The following is a 17,937-nucleotide window of genomic DNA, read 5'->3' as shown; positions in this document are numbered from 1 at the left end:
TGAATATAAGAATTGATGATACTTGGCACGATTATAATTATACCTTGATATAAAAGACAAACTGAATTCTCATATTTACTATATTAGAATCCTAATCTTAATTAAATAAGAAAACATATCAAGAAATATTAAATATGTAATGTCTGATGCAATAAAATATCATTAGATAGTGTCTGGTAATAAATAAAAAAATAGGACACAAGAGAAACCATCTCCGATGCAAATTATTTGATTAACAACTTCTGTATAAAGATTTAAACTTCATGAGACTAGCAAGAAGCTAAGAACATTTAAATAAAAGCCTGATAAAAAGAAAAAAAGAAAAGAAAAAAGAACTATAGAGAAATTATTGGATAAAAGAAACAAAGAAGTAGAGAGAGTATTATGTTCATTCCAATTCAAGAAAGTGATGCTTAGACAAAAATATTAATATATTTATTTTTATCTCTAAATAGAGGATAAGATAAAGAAGGAAAGACAGAAAGAGAAGATCCCACGTAATTACAAGGGTACTATGCTTACTAATGAAGGAAAGTTTTATCGGAGATAGAAAATTTAGATTTGTTTGTCCATTATGTTGTTATGCTAAGCATGAACAACAAGCTCAATAAATTCTAAACAAATTCTCTTATAGCTATATGATTTTCTGGATAAGAAGATAAATACAATAATCATTTATTATTATCATGCCCAGATAAAAAAAAGTTGAAACAAAGAAAACGTGTATCTGAATCTTAATCTTGTATTCTTATAGGAACGTGATTAACTATATTTCAAAGAGTTTATAAAAGAAACATAGTTCATAATCCGCATGACAATATTGGCATGAAGCAATAGTACTATCATCTTCATCTTGAATCAACAATGACATTCTTGAAAGTTTCTTCAACCTTTCTTTGCTTTCACACGTGCTTGAATGGCATAAACATTCTTGATTACTCCGAACCACATGATTATTAACCCACATGCTTCTAATAAAAGATTTAACCCTCTTTCTACACCTCATAACACACGTGGAAGTTCTCAAAGAACAAAAAAGATCAAATCCTACTTTATTTTCTTTTTCTTCCTTAGAACACATCAAAATCATGCTATACACATATTTAGAATCAACATGACCCTGTAGCGTTGCTTTCTTTAAATTATCAAGACCTGAATCTATCTTCAAAGAACTGAAATATTCAACCATTCCTTCACGATATGTAATCTCAGAGTTTCCACTATCTTTGCAACGTTTCAAGAAAGATGATTCTTTTTCATTGATAAACCATGGAAGTGGCACCAAAGCAAACTTGTCCATTGATACATGTTGATAAACATAATCATCCTCTGAAGCATGAAGAAAATCTTTGCAACTTAATTTAACCTTACAAAGGTCTAAAACAGAAGCAGATGCCACCTTTGCCATAATCTCCACCAACAACTCCCTTGGAAGAGATTTAATGGTAGAAATCGATTCATGTTTCATCTTCTTCTTATCACTTTTTCCCTTGTTCTTCACTCCTAAACCAGCCATTGAAACTTCTAGTGTTTTTTCCTTTTGCTTTGAAGAGAATGCTTATTTATATTGGAGAATCTGAAGATTAGAATTGAAAATAGGAATAGGAGTGTTATTATGTTAAGATATGTTACGGTTTTTATACAAAGGAATGAAACAAATTAAGAAAGAGAGTCGGTTAGACCAAGTCAAATTAATTATTAAATAAAAGAGTAAATACTCATGTTTTTTCGACTTTACCAGTTTTATCATTCAAAAAAGAAAAAAATATAAAATGGTGCACAAAAATTTTAAATATAGTCAAATTAGTCATTTTTAATATATTTCATAATATTTAATCAAGACTAATTTAACTCAAAAAAGACTAACTTAACCTATATTTAAAACATTTGTGGAGTATTTTATATCTTTCATTTTTTTCAAGGAAAAAAGATGAGAATAAATAAAATTACCTAATAAAGCAAATATAATGTTGTGCCCACGTGTTAAATGTGTGTTACTTGAGTAAACATAAACATAACATTATAGGAATCGGTGAATCATTGGAGGCTGCTATGAATGAAAAGAGTCCTACAAAGTTAGAATACTATGATCACATGTGGAAGCTTCAATCTACTGCCACACTTATTTCTCACATCAAGGTTTGCTTTATTTATATATATCTTATCACATTTAACAAACAAATAATGAAATTATAAAGTATAGTTGATTATTTAATTATTATAACTAGGGAGATGATGGAAGATATGGTTTGATATTGGACCGTACAATCTTGTATCCTCAAGGAGGTGGTCAACCTTCAGATACTGGTTTCATACACATTCATGGGTTAGAGAATAAGTTTGTGGTTCATGATGTTCGATTCAAAGATGGGATTGTAAGTTTTAGAAAACTTATAATTATTCTGCATATTATTCTACCCTTTACATTTTTTTTTTGTGTTTAGGTTTTTCATTATGGTTTGTTTGAGAATGTGGGAGGAGAATTTGAGCCCTTACTTGAGATAGGGAAGGAGGTTTCGGTATTTGTTGATGAACCCAGACGAAAACTAAATTCCAGGTAGAGAATATTTTGCAGATATAAAAATTGCGTTCCTTTTAGTTTATGAACTTTTGTTTTGATCAAATATCTTACAACTTGTAATTAAGTTCTGTTGGTGCTAGGGACTAATTGAAAAAAATTGACAAATTTAACATAACCCTAGATGTGAAGGAGGGATTCAAAAGTAATTTTTCATTAGTTTGGGGACCCAATTAATTTGTTAGAATTGGTAATTAATTGAATTGTCTCCTGGAAATTCCATTGCTGTTAATCACTGCACTGCAATTAGGGGTTATCTTAATCAAAGAAAATGATTAAACGGATATGATCTTATCAGGTTTAGATTTTTCTGTTATAAGCTTCTCCCTGTAGTATATGACCAACCCATTTGACTTGTTTAATACTTTTATATAACTTCTTTATGTAGAGTCACACTATTTCCCTTGTTGATCATATCAGATATTTCCAACTTTGTAGTTAATAACTTTTTGAGAGTGGTACCCTGGCCTTGATTTTATTTTCATCAATGCAGTTTTAAAGGTATGATTACAAAACTGCTTAAAATAAAATTTGTAACTCAGCTTCTTAATTTCATTCCTTTCTTGCTCTTTATTTGTATAGGTTGCATTCAGCTGGGCATTTGCTTGATATTTGTCTTCCAAGAATAGGATTGGATCATTTAGAGCCTGGCAAAGCTTACCATTTTCCTGATGGGTATTTCATAATTGAGCTTAATTATTACAAATATTCTAACCTTCACTGAACTCTTTTTGTAATACTGCCATGAGAGTCGTATAGAAATGTGTTCATAAGTTACAAAATTTGCTCAACACTTTCTGTTATGTTGTTTCCAGGCCTTGGGTTGAATATAAAGGCACAATTCCACCAAATGAAATGCAGAATAAGCAAAAGGATTTAGAACTAGAGGCTAACACTTTAATTTCTGTGGGAGGAAAAGTGAGTTTTATTGTTTATAAATTGCTTTTTGTATGTGGCATCTGGTTCTGAAATACTTATCTTGCCACTTAGGTTTCTGTTCATATCTTCCCGTATGATGAAGCTGCTAAGCTCTGTGGTGGTTGTCTTCCTGATTATATTCCCAAGGTCAGTCTTTAAAAGAGATATGCTTATTACCGCAAATAATTTCTGACATTCTTTATCTTGAGCTAGTTTTTGGGTTTGCTATAACGGTAATGCCTGTAACTTTGATATCTTAACAAGGTACATTTCAGTTCGCGTGTGAAAGTTTTCTTCTGTTTTTTCTCTCTTTTTAATGGATAAATCAGTAAAGTTCTATTAGGTTTGCTGTTAAAAGTCGGTTAGCTTACAACATTACACTATCACAGTGCTATGTATAGCATCCCTTAGTAGTTTCAGCAACATTTCAGCTCATACTGTTTCTTCTGTTGGCCTCTGGATGCTCGAATTCTCTGGGGAAAGGGCTCATACATATGGTATCCTAACCATCGTACAGGTCCTCATGGCTGCGAAATTTGTTTTGAATCTTTTGGTGAGGATGTAAACTATCATTCCATCCAATGTAATCAAAGCTATACAAGCCTAATATCAGTATTATGATGGAATGCAATTGTATAGCCTTCTGCTTTTTGGTATGCATGCATAACCGTTAATGTCTTTCTGTCTGTTTGCCTGCCTTATGCACATGCTCTACTGTGGTAGAACCAACCCATTGAGTCTCATTGTCAAACTCAAACTTGTTTTGAATTTGAACTAACCGTATTTCTTTTCTTTTCTAGTGCTTAATTATAATGGTAGTGGTAAGCGATTTTAGGGTGTCAGATATCAACCCGTGCACAAGCTACTGACCCTGCTTGTTGTGGTACTGTGTTAAAATGGAACCTGAGGAATTATCTGAAATTAACTGTCAGGGAGCATTCATTATCTTGTAATTATGTGCCTTACAAGCTTATATGCATGTCAAAAGATACAGAACAATATAAATTTTATCTCCAGCATCAGCAGTCAGGCTACAACAATATTATTTGATATTAATGCATCATCTCTCACAGGGAAGCACTCCTCGCATTGTTTCGATCGGAGATAATCCTGGTTGCCCCTGTGGCGGTACTCATGTTGTTGATATTTCAGACATCATTAAAATTAAGGTGTGAAATACATTATTCCATTTGTTTACACCAAGTGTGATTTGATCTTTTCTGCGCGAGTTTGCTCTTTGTGATTTGCCAGTCTTCATTTATTACCAGTCCGATGAACTCATCTTATTGAAACTGTTGGAACAATAACTTTATAGCTAAGAGACTTACTTTTTATGTAACTATATTTGCTTGATAACAATTGTGTTATTGTGCTTATGTGACCTGTGTATTTGAACAGGTTTCTCAAATTCGCTCGAAGAAGGGTCTAACTAAAGTCTATTACAATGTGGAGTCCTAGTTATATATGAAGCTGATTTGGATGCCAAGTAACCACTATTCTCACCTCATAGCCATAACTTTATATAAGTTATTTCTTGGTGTCTAGCTGAATTTATTAATTCTATTTATCAAATATGGTTTTCATACACCTGTGATTGTTCTATCTAGTCATGGAAAAAATTTGTATGGATGGTGAGTTTGAAGGGGACAATTATCTAATAGGTGGCCAGAGTGACACACACATAATAGTTGATAGCATGATAATATGTACAACATATTTGTTCTTTATATAAACAACAAAGATTGAGTTTGTCATATATAGTATAAAACTATCTCAACAATGACCCTTTCATTTGTTTTGCTTCAAACTTAAGCGAATTGCTCAGTTGCCTAGCTCTTATAAGTGTCAACATCCTAATATACATAAGAATGGTACAATTCTAGGTATTTTGGTAAGGATTTAATATGTACATATTGACAGTGTATGTATTTTTTACACTGTCATCAAATCATCCACCGTTGATTTATTAATCAACATTAACTGTCAAACAAAAGTAATACAAATTAATAATGGATGATAGGTTGATTTTACATTGTCCGTGCATAAATTTTAAACTTTTTTGGTAATGTCCCTTTGCTTGTCCTTTTGATCAGAATGTAGAATAGTCTCACCATCATTTGAATGGGTGGTAGTGATTACTTTGGCACCTTCATCCAAACCCTACCAAAAATAAGGGGCACAACTTGAGTTTACAATGTGGTCCATGGAAATATGCATTGAAGGGAGTTTTTTTTAAAGCAAATTTTATTATGTTGAGTACAAAGGTACCTCCCATTACAAAAAGAGATTATATAAGATTGTCGTAATTGAACAATACAACTTGTAGGGCAAGAACACTAATCTGAGAATGTTACATGAATGTCCCCAATACTAATAAACCATTGCCACAACCTTATTTTAATCAAATCCACTATGCATATAAGATTAAAAGATGAATTTCTAAAAACAATATCATTGTGTGGAAGGTGTATGATTTGGAAAACTTTGTTAGTTTAGCGAACAAGGATGTCCCAAAAAATTCATGTCTCCATATCCCAAGTCAGTCACATTACAACAAGTAATTAAAAAAACTATTTTCTGTTTTTATGATTTTTTCTTAACTAGTTGACATTTTTTTATAGAATTTATACACAATAGGACACTAAATCTTGAAACAGGTGATTTCCATTCAAGTTTAACAGCCATTATCTATTATTCAAGTTGCATGTTTCATGAATATGGACCATACATAAGCTGTAAGAGTGTAAGAGCATTACTTGGTCAAAAGCATGATAGCAACCAATCACAATTTAATTGAAATTTAATTTGAGTAATGGTTGGTCAAGAAAGAAAATGGGTACAAAACAAAAGTAAAGGTAATAAAGAATGGAACCCAATGTTGAGCCATTGAATTAAGAAGCAGCATAGCATCTATTCAGAATCTTGACTAATAAGCATCCTATTCTATACCACAACGTGACATGATTTTAAATGAAATCCGCAAAGAAAACATGAAGCTTAATAATAATATGTACCCAAAATAAAAATGAAAAATAGAGTAAGTTGTTAACAAAATATGCTTGCTAATTAGAGAAGGTAAAGATAAAAAGAGGAGGGCCACGTAGACATAGTGGTGTAACTAACTAAACGAGGAAACTGGGTGATTCGAAAACAGAAAGAATAATGAAATTCGAATCTTGGGGAAAATAAAGTAGAAGATTTCGTTGATGGAAGGAGCGTGTCCGTGGAAGAACGTAACTGTCCAACGAGTATTAAATAATAATAAACTTTAAATATATTTTTAATTTTGTAAATGAGTTTTTTCTTAAAATTTAGTTCATAATAGTCATCTTTAGTCTTTCTTTATGATATAACATGTTAGATATTCGATTTCAATAAATGATATAGTTGGGAGAGATAACTACACGCTCCAAAAGGTAAATTAAATGAAATAAAATTAAGATGGGAGATATTTTGATAGAGAAAAGTAATAATAAATTAATAATAATAAGAGGAAAAGAAGGAGGGGGGTAGAAATTGATGAGTACCATCCAATTTCCGATTTGATAATAGATACAGATTCTCCACTCACACTTCCATACTTCTCTTCCTCATTGTGTTTTTCTAACTCACACTCCCACTCTCTTTCTTCTCTCTTTCTCTTTCTCTCTATATATACCTCAAATATCTCTACCCTTCCCTCTCTATACCCAATTCCCATTTTCATTCTCTATCATTTCCATTCGTAAGTGCTCCCCCTTTTCTCAATTCATTATCGATTCTACTATCATCGTTGCTTCGTTTTTTATTTCACTAATTATCATTTTTATTTCACTAATTATCAAATCTACCATTCAAATTCCCTAAGGTGGATTCATTTTTGTATTATATATTCAATTTAGATGTGTTGTTCATTTACATTTCACAATTTATATCTACCGATAATTGTTAATTGTTTAGACTGTCAGCTAATCATCTGTCATTTATTTATTAACTATAATTGACTCATTCAAATCAATGCACAAATTTTAAACTGTAAGTAAATTAAGGATTTTGATGTATGTGACGTAACTATGGATTTGTTAAAACAGGAGATAAACAACATGGTAGGTTCTGAAGGAGAACTTAAAATAAGCTTTGGGTATCAATGTAATAGTGATAGAGGTATCCCTTGTGAAGTTTCTCATGGCTTCAAAATCCTTCCGGAAGTACGTAGAACTAGCAGCTTCTCTTGCTTATCGGGTGCAGCCTTAAGTGCAAATGCTACACTAGCCAACACCAACATCTGCAATGGTAAGATAGGAGGGGAAATCCTTCCAACTTGGGACTCTCCTAATTCGTTTCGCAAGATACCCTCTTCGCCGAGTCTTTCAAAGTTGGACAGGCTATCATCTTCTCTACCAAGTAGTTTGTCTTACCTAAGCTGTAGCCCTTCCACTTCAAGTGATATACTTGAATATGACGGTTGCGCATTGAAGTTCATGAGCGATCCATCTAGAGGGGAAGGTTTTCTTAATGCTACCGAATTACAAGTAGCTGGAGGAGCTGCTGGTGAAGATAGAGTTCAGGCAGTTTGTTCCGAAGAAAATGGATGGCTCTTTTGTGCAATTTACGATGGCTTTAATGGGAGAGATGCCGCTGACTTTCTGGCTGGTACCCTGTATGACACTATCATATCTTGCTTAGATAAGTTACATTGGGAGTCAGAGCCGGCTTCTGTTAAAGCTTACAACGATGTGGGTTTGGATGATAGTCTTATTTGTCATGATGGTCAATCTTTTCCAAGATTAAATGGAAATAATGATTCTAATCTTGGCTGTTTTGTAAAGAGTGGTCCATCTGCTAATTTGGAATTATCATGTAAATCATTTTCACAAGGGGTACTAGATAGCCTTCAATGTGCTCTTAATCAGGCTGAGAATGATTTTTTGTACATGGTTGAGCAAGAAATGGAGGAACGGCCAGATTTAGTTTCAATCGGATGTTGTGTTTTACTTGTGCTTCTCCATGGCAATGATTTGTATACACTTAATCTTGGTGACAGCAGAGCAGTATTGGCAACATGTAGCACAGGTGAAAGAATGAATGAGAGTGGGAGACTCGAAGCTATTCAGCTTACAGATAGTCATACTGTTGACAATGAAGCTGAAAGAGCTAGAGTTGTGGCTAATCATCCAGATGATCCCAAGGTCATCGTAGCTGGAAAAGTAAAAGGAAAACTGAAGGTTACTCGCGCTTTTGGAGTCGGTTACTTGAAAAAGGTTGCCATTCTTTCCTTTACGTTTTATAAGATTTAGGTAATGATTTATTATGAAGTGAAGGTGATAATTATAAACCTAAAAATTCAAGCTACTAACTGTGAGTGAATAGGTGCGAAGGATAAATCTTTGTCCTACAAAGCAAATAATAGATTTGATTTTCTTCTTTTATTCAAATGCAGAAAATTCTGAATGATGCTTTGATGGGAATCCTTCGAGTTCGTGATCTTATAAGCCCACCTTATGTTTCCACTGAACCATCATTGAATGTCCATAAAATCTCAAATTCTGATCAATTTGTTATAGTAGGGAGTGATGGTTTATTTGACTTCTTCAGCAATGACGAGGCAGTGATGCTCGTAGAGTCTTATATCTTTGGCAATCCTTGGGGTGATCCAGCAAAGTTTCTCATAGAGCAGCTTGTAGCTAGAGCAGCTAATTCTGCAGGTCAATTTTCAAGATCTTATACCAAAGTTTAAGTTTTTTTCTGCATTAATGTAGATTTTTATGTTTTACTGTTGATTTTGATACAGGATTCAGCTTGGAAGAGTTAATGAATGTTCCAGCCGGAAGGAGAAGGAAGTACCACGACGATGTGACTGTAATTGTGATCATGCTTGGGATGACTCAGCGGACTTCGAAGGCGTCAACTTGCATCTAAGAATGCCCAAAGAAAACCTGCATCTAATCTTTGGAGCTCTTAGTCAAGTTATATTTCCTAGGTTAAAGTTGTGATATTCCAATTGTATATATGCTATTTTAGACTTAGAATCATTAGGTCATTAGATATGTAAATAACTTTATTAGTAGTATTACTGTTTTGTTTGAAGGTAAGTCCTTAGATATGTAAACAAAACATTAGTATCACTGCTTTGTTTGAAAACTCTGGTATTGAACTGACTTTTTTTAGGTGCTAAAAAAGCAATATAAATTTCAGGTATGTGGCTATTCTATGACTCAATTTAATTATATTTTGATTTTATAAATATAATTCAAGCAATACAATTATGTTACCATGTAAGAATTTACTTCAGACTTCTGAGTTTCATTATCTAACTTCAAATTCATAAAATGACTACATATGAAATACTAATTGTGATTACAGATAAAAGAAATGAACAACAACAAACACCAGTTTGTGGTTTCTCTATCCACCACTGATTATTAATATATTTATTGATAAGGGGAATAAATAGAATTTTTTTACTGAAGTAAATAACGAGCATGACACACATCAGAAAAACAATATATTTTACTGTAGTAAAATATATGAGAATGCTGTTAAAAGCAAGATAAAATTGAAAAGACTAATTAATTTTTTTTGGTTTCCCACAAGTATCTTCGTATTAGAGTCCGAGCCAGTAACATCTAAAAGTATGTGCGGTTAACTCTCCGAACGAACATTTGAATATTTTTTTTCCATTAATAAGACTCGAATCTGAGACATTGCTTAAGAAGAATCAAACATGTACCACTTGAACCAACGCCGTTGATAGACTAATTAAAATTTGAAGCAACTACTCTATTAGTTTAGTTAAAAAATTGTCTTCATTATCGTTTCAAAGGTACTGTCCTATCGAGCTCTGTTTTGTTTCACTTCATTTCATTGCTTCAACTTTTTTATCTTCTCGGGCTTCAAGCTTCTGATAGTAGACTACACTTCACACATGCTTCTCCCTTTAATGCTTTTGCACTTTATTTCATTCATGTAATGATTTTCTTAGTAGTTTTGGTCCACAAGCTTTAATGAATCACATGGGTGGTTTAACAACATGACAAATGCAGGGCACATTAATTCTGGCCTCATAACTCATAATACAATGGTGGGGAAAAGGCTACAATATTATTGTAAATTTATGCACTACAAGTATAAGCACACAACAAATAAGGGTAGTATTATTTGGAAAGTTACAAATAGTTAAATATACATTTTAGAAACATTGGTTGTTGATTTCAGGAATCAAGATGAGAAGAGGAATAATAATGATATACATTACTTGAACAAAATATATTGACTTAGATGTGGATATGATCCTGTTTTGACCCAGATGCAGAATGTCCACAAAGGATAAAGCATTTTTGGTATGAAATACTAAGTGATGGCGTCAAGTTATAATGTTGAACAGTGTTTCCTGATTTTTCTACACAATATTGTTTCGTGTTGACAATGAACCAAACTAACTTGGTATTTGTTGGTAACTCGACTCGTTATTTAGTTCGATAAATTTGATTTATAGACCAAATGAGTTGAACTTGAGTTCGTTAAATAAATGAGCCGAACTTGAATTGGATACAGTTCAACTCGTTAGATTCATGAGTTGACTCAGTATATATATATAACTAATTTTATATTTTTATTATTATTATACCATGCATTATTTTTTGTATTTATTATTATTATATATATAAACAAACAATGAATTAATTATTTAAGTTATCTAAATGAACCAAACCGAATTAAATAGTTCACGAACTTTAATTGAGCTGAACCCAAGCTAAAAACTAACTCCTATTGAACTTGAGTCGGATTTTGAGTTGGACAAATTCTTATCGAGCTAATTCTAGTTTATCTCGGTTTGGTAAGTTTCCGGTCCTAGTTGCAGTTATCCAACTCTAACCAAACCCATATACCAAATATAATTCTGAAGAAATATCTGTTTAAGTAGTAAAAAATATCATCATTTTATTTTTATGTAATAAGATAATCATTGAAAACTGATACTATTAAATTTACACAAGCCCCTCTCCATGACCAAAACTAGCAACAAATCGTGGCACAAATCACGGCTAGGTCAATGGCCACAGTAGGAGTATCCTCGTAGTTGGAGCAAATGTGGTGAATCATCTAAAGTTTTTTTATGTTTAGTTTTAATATTTTTCTTTTAATTCAATTAGTTATTTTTTTAAATGTCTTGTATACTATGTTGTTATTTCGTTTACTTTTGTATTAGTTTAAATAATAATAATACAAAAGTGTATGCTACTAATGAGATCTTCAACTTCCTAGCATAATAATATGGCATTTCCTGCACAACAGTATACAACAGAGATTCTTCTAGATTCTTCTTATAAGTTAACAACTGTCAATCTTAAATCAACTTATCTAAGATCTATTATGTTCCATTTCCTTCATCCTTCTTCACATTTTTTGTCGTTTTTCTTTCCTCAGCTTAGATGAATAACTGAACATTAACCTTTATTAAACGAGGATCTCTCCATTAAAAGAGAGTCAAGTGCTTCAAAAAACAAAAAAAAAAATGTAATTTCTAATGACATTTTTATCCTTTTAATTATAATGAAATTACACTTTTGTCAATAAAAATAAGTGCAAAAATATATACTTGCGAATTCTTATTCTTATTAATCATATTTCTAAATTTAAATAAAAAGCTGGGCATTTGAGTTCTGAAGTGTTGTAAATGCAAAATTAGTCCCCACAAAAAAACAAGGAAATAAAATTTTATACCATAAGTTCAATTTCCTTGTATTACAAAAGTACCATAACATAACTATGAACTATCCCTATCTAGGACCACATCAAAGAAACAAAACCAGACAGTTAAAAGTGCAACAACATAGTTACATGCTACATTCTGTTCCCTTACAATTTCAAAATTCGTCACATAATAGAACACCAATTAGCATTTTCATCACTGAAGATCTCAAAGGAAACCAATGGTGCTGATTGCACCTGATAATAAGGGTCATAGTCCAACCCTGCACCCATGTAGGGTAGTGAAGGAACATAATATGAAGGACCATCCATTGTTACCATAGGATATAAGTTATTATAAGTTGAAAAATACACCAAAGGAGGATAATAAATTGAATCTGCATAAGGGTATGATTGCTGACGTGTAGGGCTGAGATTCATCTGGAACTGAGATCCAGTGTGTGCAGGTGCATTGTTTGATGGTGCTGCACTCAACCCATTGTTTCCATTACAAACATTCTGACCCTTCTTTTTCTTCTTACCAGAACCTCCTTCACTTTGACCACCCTTGTGGTCTTTTTCCGGCGACTGATTACCCGCCGGAGACTTTTCCGGCGGTTTGCCGCCGGTTTTTGAGTCGCTGTTCTTGTTTTTGTTATTGCATTTGTGAGCACTTTCAATTTCCTTTTTGTTGCGGTTGGATTCAGCATTATCAGCAGAATGGTTTTCTATGCTTTCTTGGTCTCTCTTTTCGTTCTTCTTCTTCATCGGTTTACCCTTGCCGGAAATATTTTCCGGCCAAATCTCAGCGTGTTTTCCAGCTCTGGCAAGTTTTCTTATGAGAGTTTCAACACCAACACTTCCAGTGACTGTTACTTTCTGTTGCTGTGGATCAATAGTTGTAGTAAAAACACCTGCAATGTGCAAACGTTATGAAATTCTCTGTTAGCAAAACAGTGTTACTGTTGTTTATGCTTTTCTATAACCAAAGTGAAGTTTGAAATTTTGAGCTATGTAATCTAGCCATGCATGTGAAAAAATGGATTTTTTTTAGGAATAGTAGAAATCTGAACTCTGAAATCAAAGAAGGAAATTTTTTACCATCAATGCTTCGTAGAATTTTCTTTACTTTCCTCCTACAACCTTCACAGTGGATTGAAACTTTCAAGAACCATGTCTGTCAAGCAGCACAAAAAGAACGTAACTTTAGAAGATTAAGAAAAAATAAGATAAATTTGAAAAGAAGAAAGGGTTGAAAGATAGTTACCTGATATTTCAATGGTTCTGAAGACTTTGCATCCATGAGAGTTAAGAGTGAGAAAAGAGTAGTAGTAGCAGTAGTAGTAGTGGTTGTGAAACTGTAATAGCATGTAAGGAATTTGAAAACAGAAGATAAAAGAAATAAAAAGAAGAGGTAAATGCCAAGAATGTACCTGAGTTAAGAAGGGAAGAATAGCTACCAAAGTGTAATGTGACAATGACACAAGAACACACACCTCTCTTCTTTTCCCATGGAATGAAATGGAACATGTTTCTACCCTCCTTTCTTACACTTTTTATTTATTTACATATCAATTGTGTAAAACAAGTAATTTCTATTTTATTATATTAAAAAGGGTAGGGTATTAGGGAAAATAGGACCACCCTTTGCCATGCTTTATTTCCAATGCAACTCATATATCATATAATAACTATATTCTGCATTTCTTTATCTATCATATCTTAAATTGTTTTGTCTCTTGTTGATGTACTAAGCTTTTGTATCATGTGACAGGTATACAGTAAGTAAATTATTCATCTTAAAGGTAAGATTCTTCATTTTAACTTCATCTATTAAATCAACTTAGACATACATCATATTTGTCTTGGAGAAAAGTAACTTTGGCTCTTTATTTTAAATTTTATATATTATAGGGTCATCTTACCCAACTAGTCAAGTTTGATTAAGATCAGGTTTACTCAATTTTCCTTGAGAAGCACGCACAGATAAAACTCTTTGCATGAACAAACACAGCAAAACAAAATTTATTGGATTTGACAGATTGAGTTCATTCACAAATTTCCCTTCTTAAAAAGCAACAAATAAATATAACAATATTATTTATGTGTTATATTTAATTATTTTTTATAAAAAACATTTATAAAACAAAATAAAATAGTACACATATTATACTTTTACTCATTTATTCTCAAACTAATTTTTTTGCAGAGGAAAGTTAAAAATGTCAAAGCAGTGGGGAAAGGTGAAGAGTAAAGAATATATGCCCCACGCTACATGATCAGCATTTAGCAGAGCAAAAAGGGTTTCAGTTTAGACCAAAAAAATCACTTAATTTTTAACCTACCTCAGTCAATTTTACTGCCTAGAGAAGAAGATAAATGAGTAACTGCAGCAAAATCTAAAAGCTAAAACATATAGCCTCTTCATTCAACGTTGGTTAAAGTGTTATTTCTTACATCTCTATCCTATGTATGCCACATCAAAAGGTTTTCATCATCACCATGTCATGTATATATATATTTCTCATGTGCTTCATAATTATAATATAAGATCAACCTCTCTAGCCCACCCTTTGTACCTCAAGGTCTACGTATACTTTAAGCACAATTCCGGTAATAAATATAATAATAATAATACTCTGTCAAATTCATACAATATTGACGGCAATTTCAAAACAAAAAAGGGTTACATTTACAACCCAAAAGTATACGATCTTTGTACATTATATTATAAAAATAAGACATTTTGTATTTAAAAAAAGTTTGGAGTTCCATTTTATTATTTTTTGTTTTATTTAAGTTGTAATATATAATTGATTTCGGAAAAGAAATGATACACCCTTAGAGATAAATGATTCTCATCCCTATCTTCATACATAAAGTTGTGTTGAGACATAATCTACCTACCAATCAGTTTGAGTATTCTTTTTATTAAGTGAATAAACATAAATATTTCATTTCATACAATGGTTCATAAACTTAAAATTAAAAACTGATAAATTAAGTGATTGATTTGACTTGATTAGATTAACTAATGCATGCAATATAACATAAGAGGATATGGCAATAATAATATATTACAAAATAATCTGTATCTATAGCAATATATAAGAGATAACTTGTAAGCAATTATCTAAAAAGATTTACTCTTTCTTCTTGATAATTTTTCTATGATTGAGGCTATGATTAACGGATTTTTATGGGGCCACAAAATCCCACATATTGCAAAGAAGGTCGAGTTACAATATGACTGTGGCTATAGTACATAGCTTTTACCATGATGAAAAATTGAGAATGGAACATACAAAGGCAGCATTACACATAAATAGTTTAACATCATTTTCATATCAAAAACAGAAAAGCTTCACTTTTCCAAAGCGAGGTGTGAAGATCTTATGATGGTACTATGGTAGGTAAACTTATTAAACTCGCCATTAAGACCGTACTGCACAAAAGCTAGCATATATGTATATATATATATACACACTACATGTCACAAAAGAAAACCCATTTCATTTCAGTTTTTGAGAAATGAAGTATACTCAAGCCACTGACATAGTAAACTTCATTAAATGATGAAAGAACTCACGTCATGAATCATAACTGGCTTCATATATCTATATATCTATACATATATATATATATCTATACATATATATATATATATAATCTTTCAAGATGAATTAGCAGTATCTATATTAATGAACTGTGGTGGAACAACAACCCCTGTCACAACTCACAAGCCAACGAGCCATGACTGGTTCAACATTAATTCCACATTATATTTTAGGTTATTTTTATGTTGGAACATAATATATATACTTTGGAATTTCAGCGCAGCATTGCTGGTAAGTGGTAACTTTGTATATGTTGCCAAATAACATTTAGAATCCAATACATTTTGGAAGCCCAAAGAAAAATTGCACCCAGTTATTATTAAAATGACATTGTTTTGGGTTTTCACCATCTTTATTTCTTCATGAGTAGTGTAAAATATAAGACACAGTTGCTGCCAAACTAGGTGGTGGGTGGGGGTATTTCTCCAAACTATTGATGGTTTTTATTAATAACTCAATGTTTGGATAGAAAAACTTGTTTTTATAAAGGGAAATGATTTTTACACATATTTGCAGACCAGTTATGAAAGAGCACATGAATTATAACATTTAATCATTGTCAATTATATGCCCTTCTGAATTATAACATATGATTATCTCTCTGCTGGGTTTTCTTATCTGGATGCATTATTTACATTGTTAGACAAGATGTTCTAAAGCATTTTTGCTTTTCTGCCCCATAAAAGAGAGATATCTTTTTAAGAGAATGATTAAAAGGAATTTCTAGCAAAAATATGGAATAAATTAATGGGAGTGAAACACTGAAGAGTAGTTTTACTTTATTCTATAATATGAAGATTGATCAATGGAAACAATATCTGATCAAATACATTTAGACAGAGGTTTACATCTAATAATGTAGTTCAGTAAATCCATATATAGTCTTCACAAATATTTCATATTTGTAAGGATTTTCTCACTTGAAGTGTGTTCATAGATGGGAATGGAATTGGTTCAGATTGGCAATCAAAAGAGAAATAAAATACAAAGACATAATTCAATATCTTCAAATTATCAATTAAACACAAATCATTTACCCAAACAAATATAAAAAAAATTAAACTAATGCTTAGATATTATGATCAAAATTTTATTTAGGAAGAAATGATTAATGGACATAACATCCTGGTTATGGATTAAAAACATAAGATGATTTTTTTTATCGATAATTGTTAGTATGTTAGTATTTTGTTGTAGGTGAGACTTCACCCTTTTTTGTTAATGGTGGGACTCGAACCCACAACCTCCTGCATTCCTTACGACCACCCTCTTTACCATCAGACCACCTTATGACTCCCTAAAAAACATAAGATGGTTGATTAGCAATATTCAAGAGTGAGTTTTAAAATCCTCAATCATAAATCCAAAACACAAATTGAACCTATTACTGATATTGCTGATAAGAAAATGAGTCAAGGAAAGTGAGATATGTGACATAAGCCTCTAACAGAATATAAGGAAAGAAAGAGATAATTTGCCCCATTCTTTGGGGATAAAGTAGAAGCCCCACATATCTTGTTCTCCAAGAAACAATTCCTATTGAGTTTCCATCCATTTCAAACCATGAAACTGACTACTCAATCAAAAATAGCATCACAACCCATTAAGACCAGGATGGGCTTCAAGTACAGCTACCAATCAAAGTTGCAAGCTATAGCTTTCGAATAATTTCTCTGGTCTTTGTTATATAATTTTACTTTTTATTCAGAAACGTGTTTATAAAGTTCTTAGGATAGAGAAATTATTACATGGTCTAAAACTAATGGTATCAATCAAATCATCATCATTGATAATATACTAAAAATTGAGATTATTCTAAATTAATACTATAAATTTGGTTGTGATCATTGATCTTGAACCCCTATAATAATTTTTCCTAATCTTATTAGAAGATGTTTATTAATTTGGTGTCTTTTCTATGATGGAGAAGGGGCATTGAGTATGGGATGAAAGCACATGCATAAGATGGAATTAATATATTAAGACATTTAGACATACATAATTAATATATTATTTTAATAAAATAAAATTAAAATGAGATGTTATTTTTTACTTGTTAGTAAATATTAATTAGTCCGGGATATGTGACAGGAAATTTGAAGGGATAGAAGATCCAGTTCCACATAGGAGATCTTTGCAATCCAATTCCAACCC

At 31.9% G+C, this 17,937-nt stretch overlaps 4 protein-coding genes and 1 long non-coding RNA gene across 6 annotated transcripts; 3 read left to right on the top strand and 2 right to left on the bottom strand.

Annotated features, from left to right (window-relative positions):
* LOC109343857 lies at positions 655-13,989 on the top strand. The gene is made up of 3 exons (XR_002107267.1): positions 655-742; positions 10,092-10,094; positions 13,977-13,989. It is a non-coding gene; the product is annotated as an uncharacterized LOC109343857 (long non-coding RNA).
* Positions 747-1,583, bottom strand: LOC109343831 (F-box protein At2g35280-like). Its single transcript, XM_019582317.1, has one exon. It carries the CDS (start codon positions 1,514-1,516, stop codon positions 767-769), a length of 750 nt encoding a protein of 249 aa, XP_019437862.1. The 5' UTR covers positions 1,517-1,583; the 3' UTR covers positions 747-766.
* LOC109343821 (alanine--tRNA ligase) lies at positions 2,010-5,285 on the top strand. The gene is made up of 8 exons (XM_019582304.1): positions 2,010-2,139; positions 2,229-2,375; positions 2,445-2,557; positions 3,161-3,253; positions 3,394-3,496; positions 3,569-3,643; positions 4,570-4,665; positions 4,895-5,285. Exons 1-8 carry the CDS (start codon positions 2,053-2,055, stop codon positions 4,952-4,954), a joined length of 774 nt encoding a protein of 257 aa, XP_019437849.1. The 5' UTR covers positions 2,010-2,052; the 3' UTR covers positions 4,955-5,285.
* Positions 7,007-9,681, top strand: LOC109343786 (probable protein phosphatase 2C 40). Of its 2 annotated transcripts, XM_019582272.1 has the most exons (4): positions 7,007-7,220; positions 7,567-8,736; positions 8,916-9,180; positions 9,267-9,681. In XM_019582272.1, the coding sequence occupies exons 2-4, from the start codon at positions 7,579-7,581 to the stop codon at positions 9,392-9,394; spliced, it is 1,551 nt and encodes a 516-aa protein (XP_019437817.1). In that variant the 5' UTR covers positions 7,007-7,220; positions 7,567-7,578; the 3' UTR covers positions 9,395-9,681. The 2 variants fall into 2 exon arrangements, with proteins under 2 accessions (XP_019437817.1, XP_019437809.1); XM_019582264.1 differs by lacking the exon at positions 7,007-7,220 and having other exon boundaries at positions 7,549-8,736.
* On the bottom strand, positions 12,172-13,549 carry LOC109343811 (heavy metal-associated isoprenylated plant protein 35-like). The gene is made up of 3 exons (XM_019582294.1): positions 13,434-13,549; positions 13,268-13,343; positions 12,172-13,080 (listed from the first exon to the last, which is right to left on the bottom strand). The coding sequence occupies exons 1-3, from the start codon at positions 13,467-13,469 to the stop codon at positions 12,353-12,355; spliced, it is 840 nt and encodes a 279-aa protein (XP_019437839.1). The 5' UTR covers positions 13,470-13,549; the 3' UTR covers positions 12,172-12,352.

The sequence above is a fragment of the Lupinus angustifolius genome, chromosome LG01 (assembly GCF_001865875.1).
Source record: "Lupinus angustifolius cultivar Tanjil chromosome LG01, LupAngTanjil_v1.0, whole genome shotgun sequence".
Classification (NCBI taxonomy): Eukaryota; Viridiplantae; Streptophyta; class Magnoliopsida; order Fabales; family Fabaceae; genus Lupinus; species Lupinus angustifolius.
The sequence above is the reverse complement of the archived record's forward strand: the minus strand, read 5'-3'. Positions and strand labels throughout refer to the sequence as shown.

Coding starts and splice junctions, on each gene's coding strand:
- LOC109343831 (XM_019582317.1), bottom strand. CDS start 1,516: ATGGCTGGTTTAGGAGTGAAGAACAAGGGAAAAAGTGATAAGAAGAAG.
- LOC109343821 (XM_019582304.1), top strand. CDS start 2,053: ATGAATGAAAAGAGTCCTACAAAGTTAGAATACTATGATCACATGTGG. Junction 2,376..2,444: donor TTCGATTCAAAGATGGGATT/GTAAGTTTTAGA, acceptor TTTTGTGTTTAG/GTTTTTCATTATGGTTTGTT. Junction 4,666..4,894: donor CAGACATCATTAAAATTAAG/GTGTGAAATACA, acceptor GTATTTGAACAG/GTTTCTCAAATTCGCTCGAA.
- LOC109343786 (XM_019582264.1), top strand. CDS start 7,549: ATGGATTTGTTAAAACAGGAGATAAACAACATGGTAGGTTCTGAAGGA. Junction 8,737..8,915: donor GAGTCGGTTACTTGAAAAAG/GTTGCCATTCTT, acceptor ATTCAAATGCAG/AAAATTCTGAATGATGCTTT. Junction 9,181..9,266: donor TAGAGCAGCTAATTCTGCAG/GTCAATTTTCAA, acceptor ATTTTGATACAG/GATTCAGCTTGGAAGAGTTA.
- LOC109343811 (XM_019582294.1), bottom strand. CDS start 13,469: ATGGATGCAAAGTCTTCAGAACCATTGAAATATCAG. Junction 13,344..13,433: donor CAGAACCATTGAAATATCAG/GTAACTATCTTT, acceptor GCTGCTTGACAG/ACATGGTTCTTGAAAGTTTC. Junction 13,081..13,267: donor AATTCTACGAAGCATTGATG/GTAAAAAATTTC, acceptor TGCACATTGCAG/GTGTTTTTACTACAACTATT.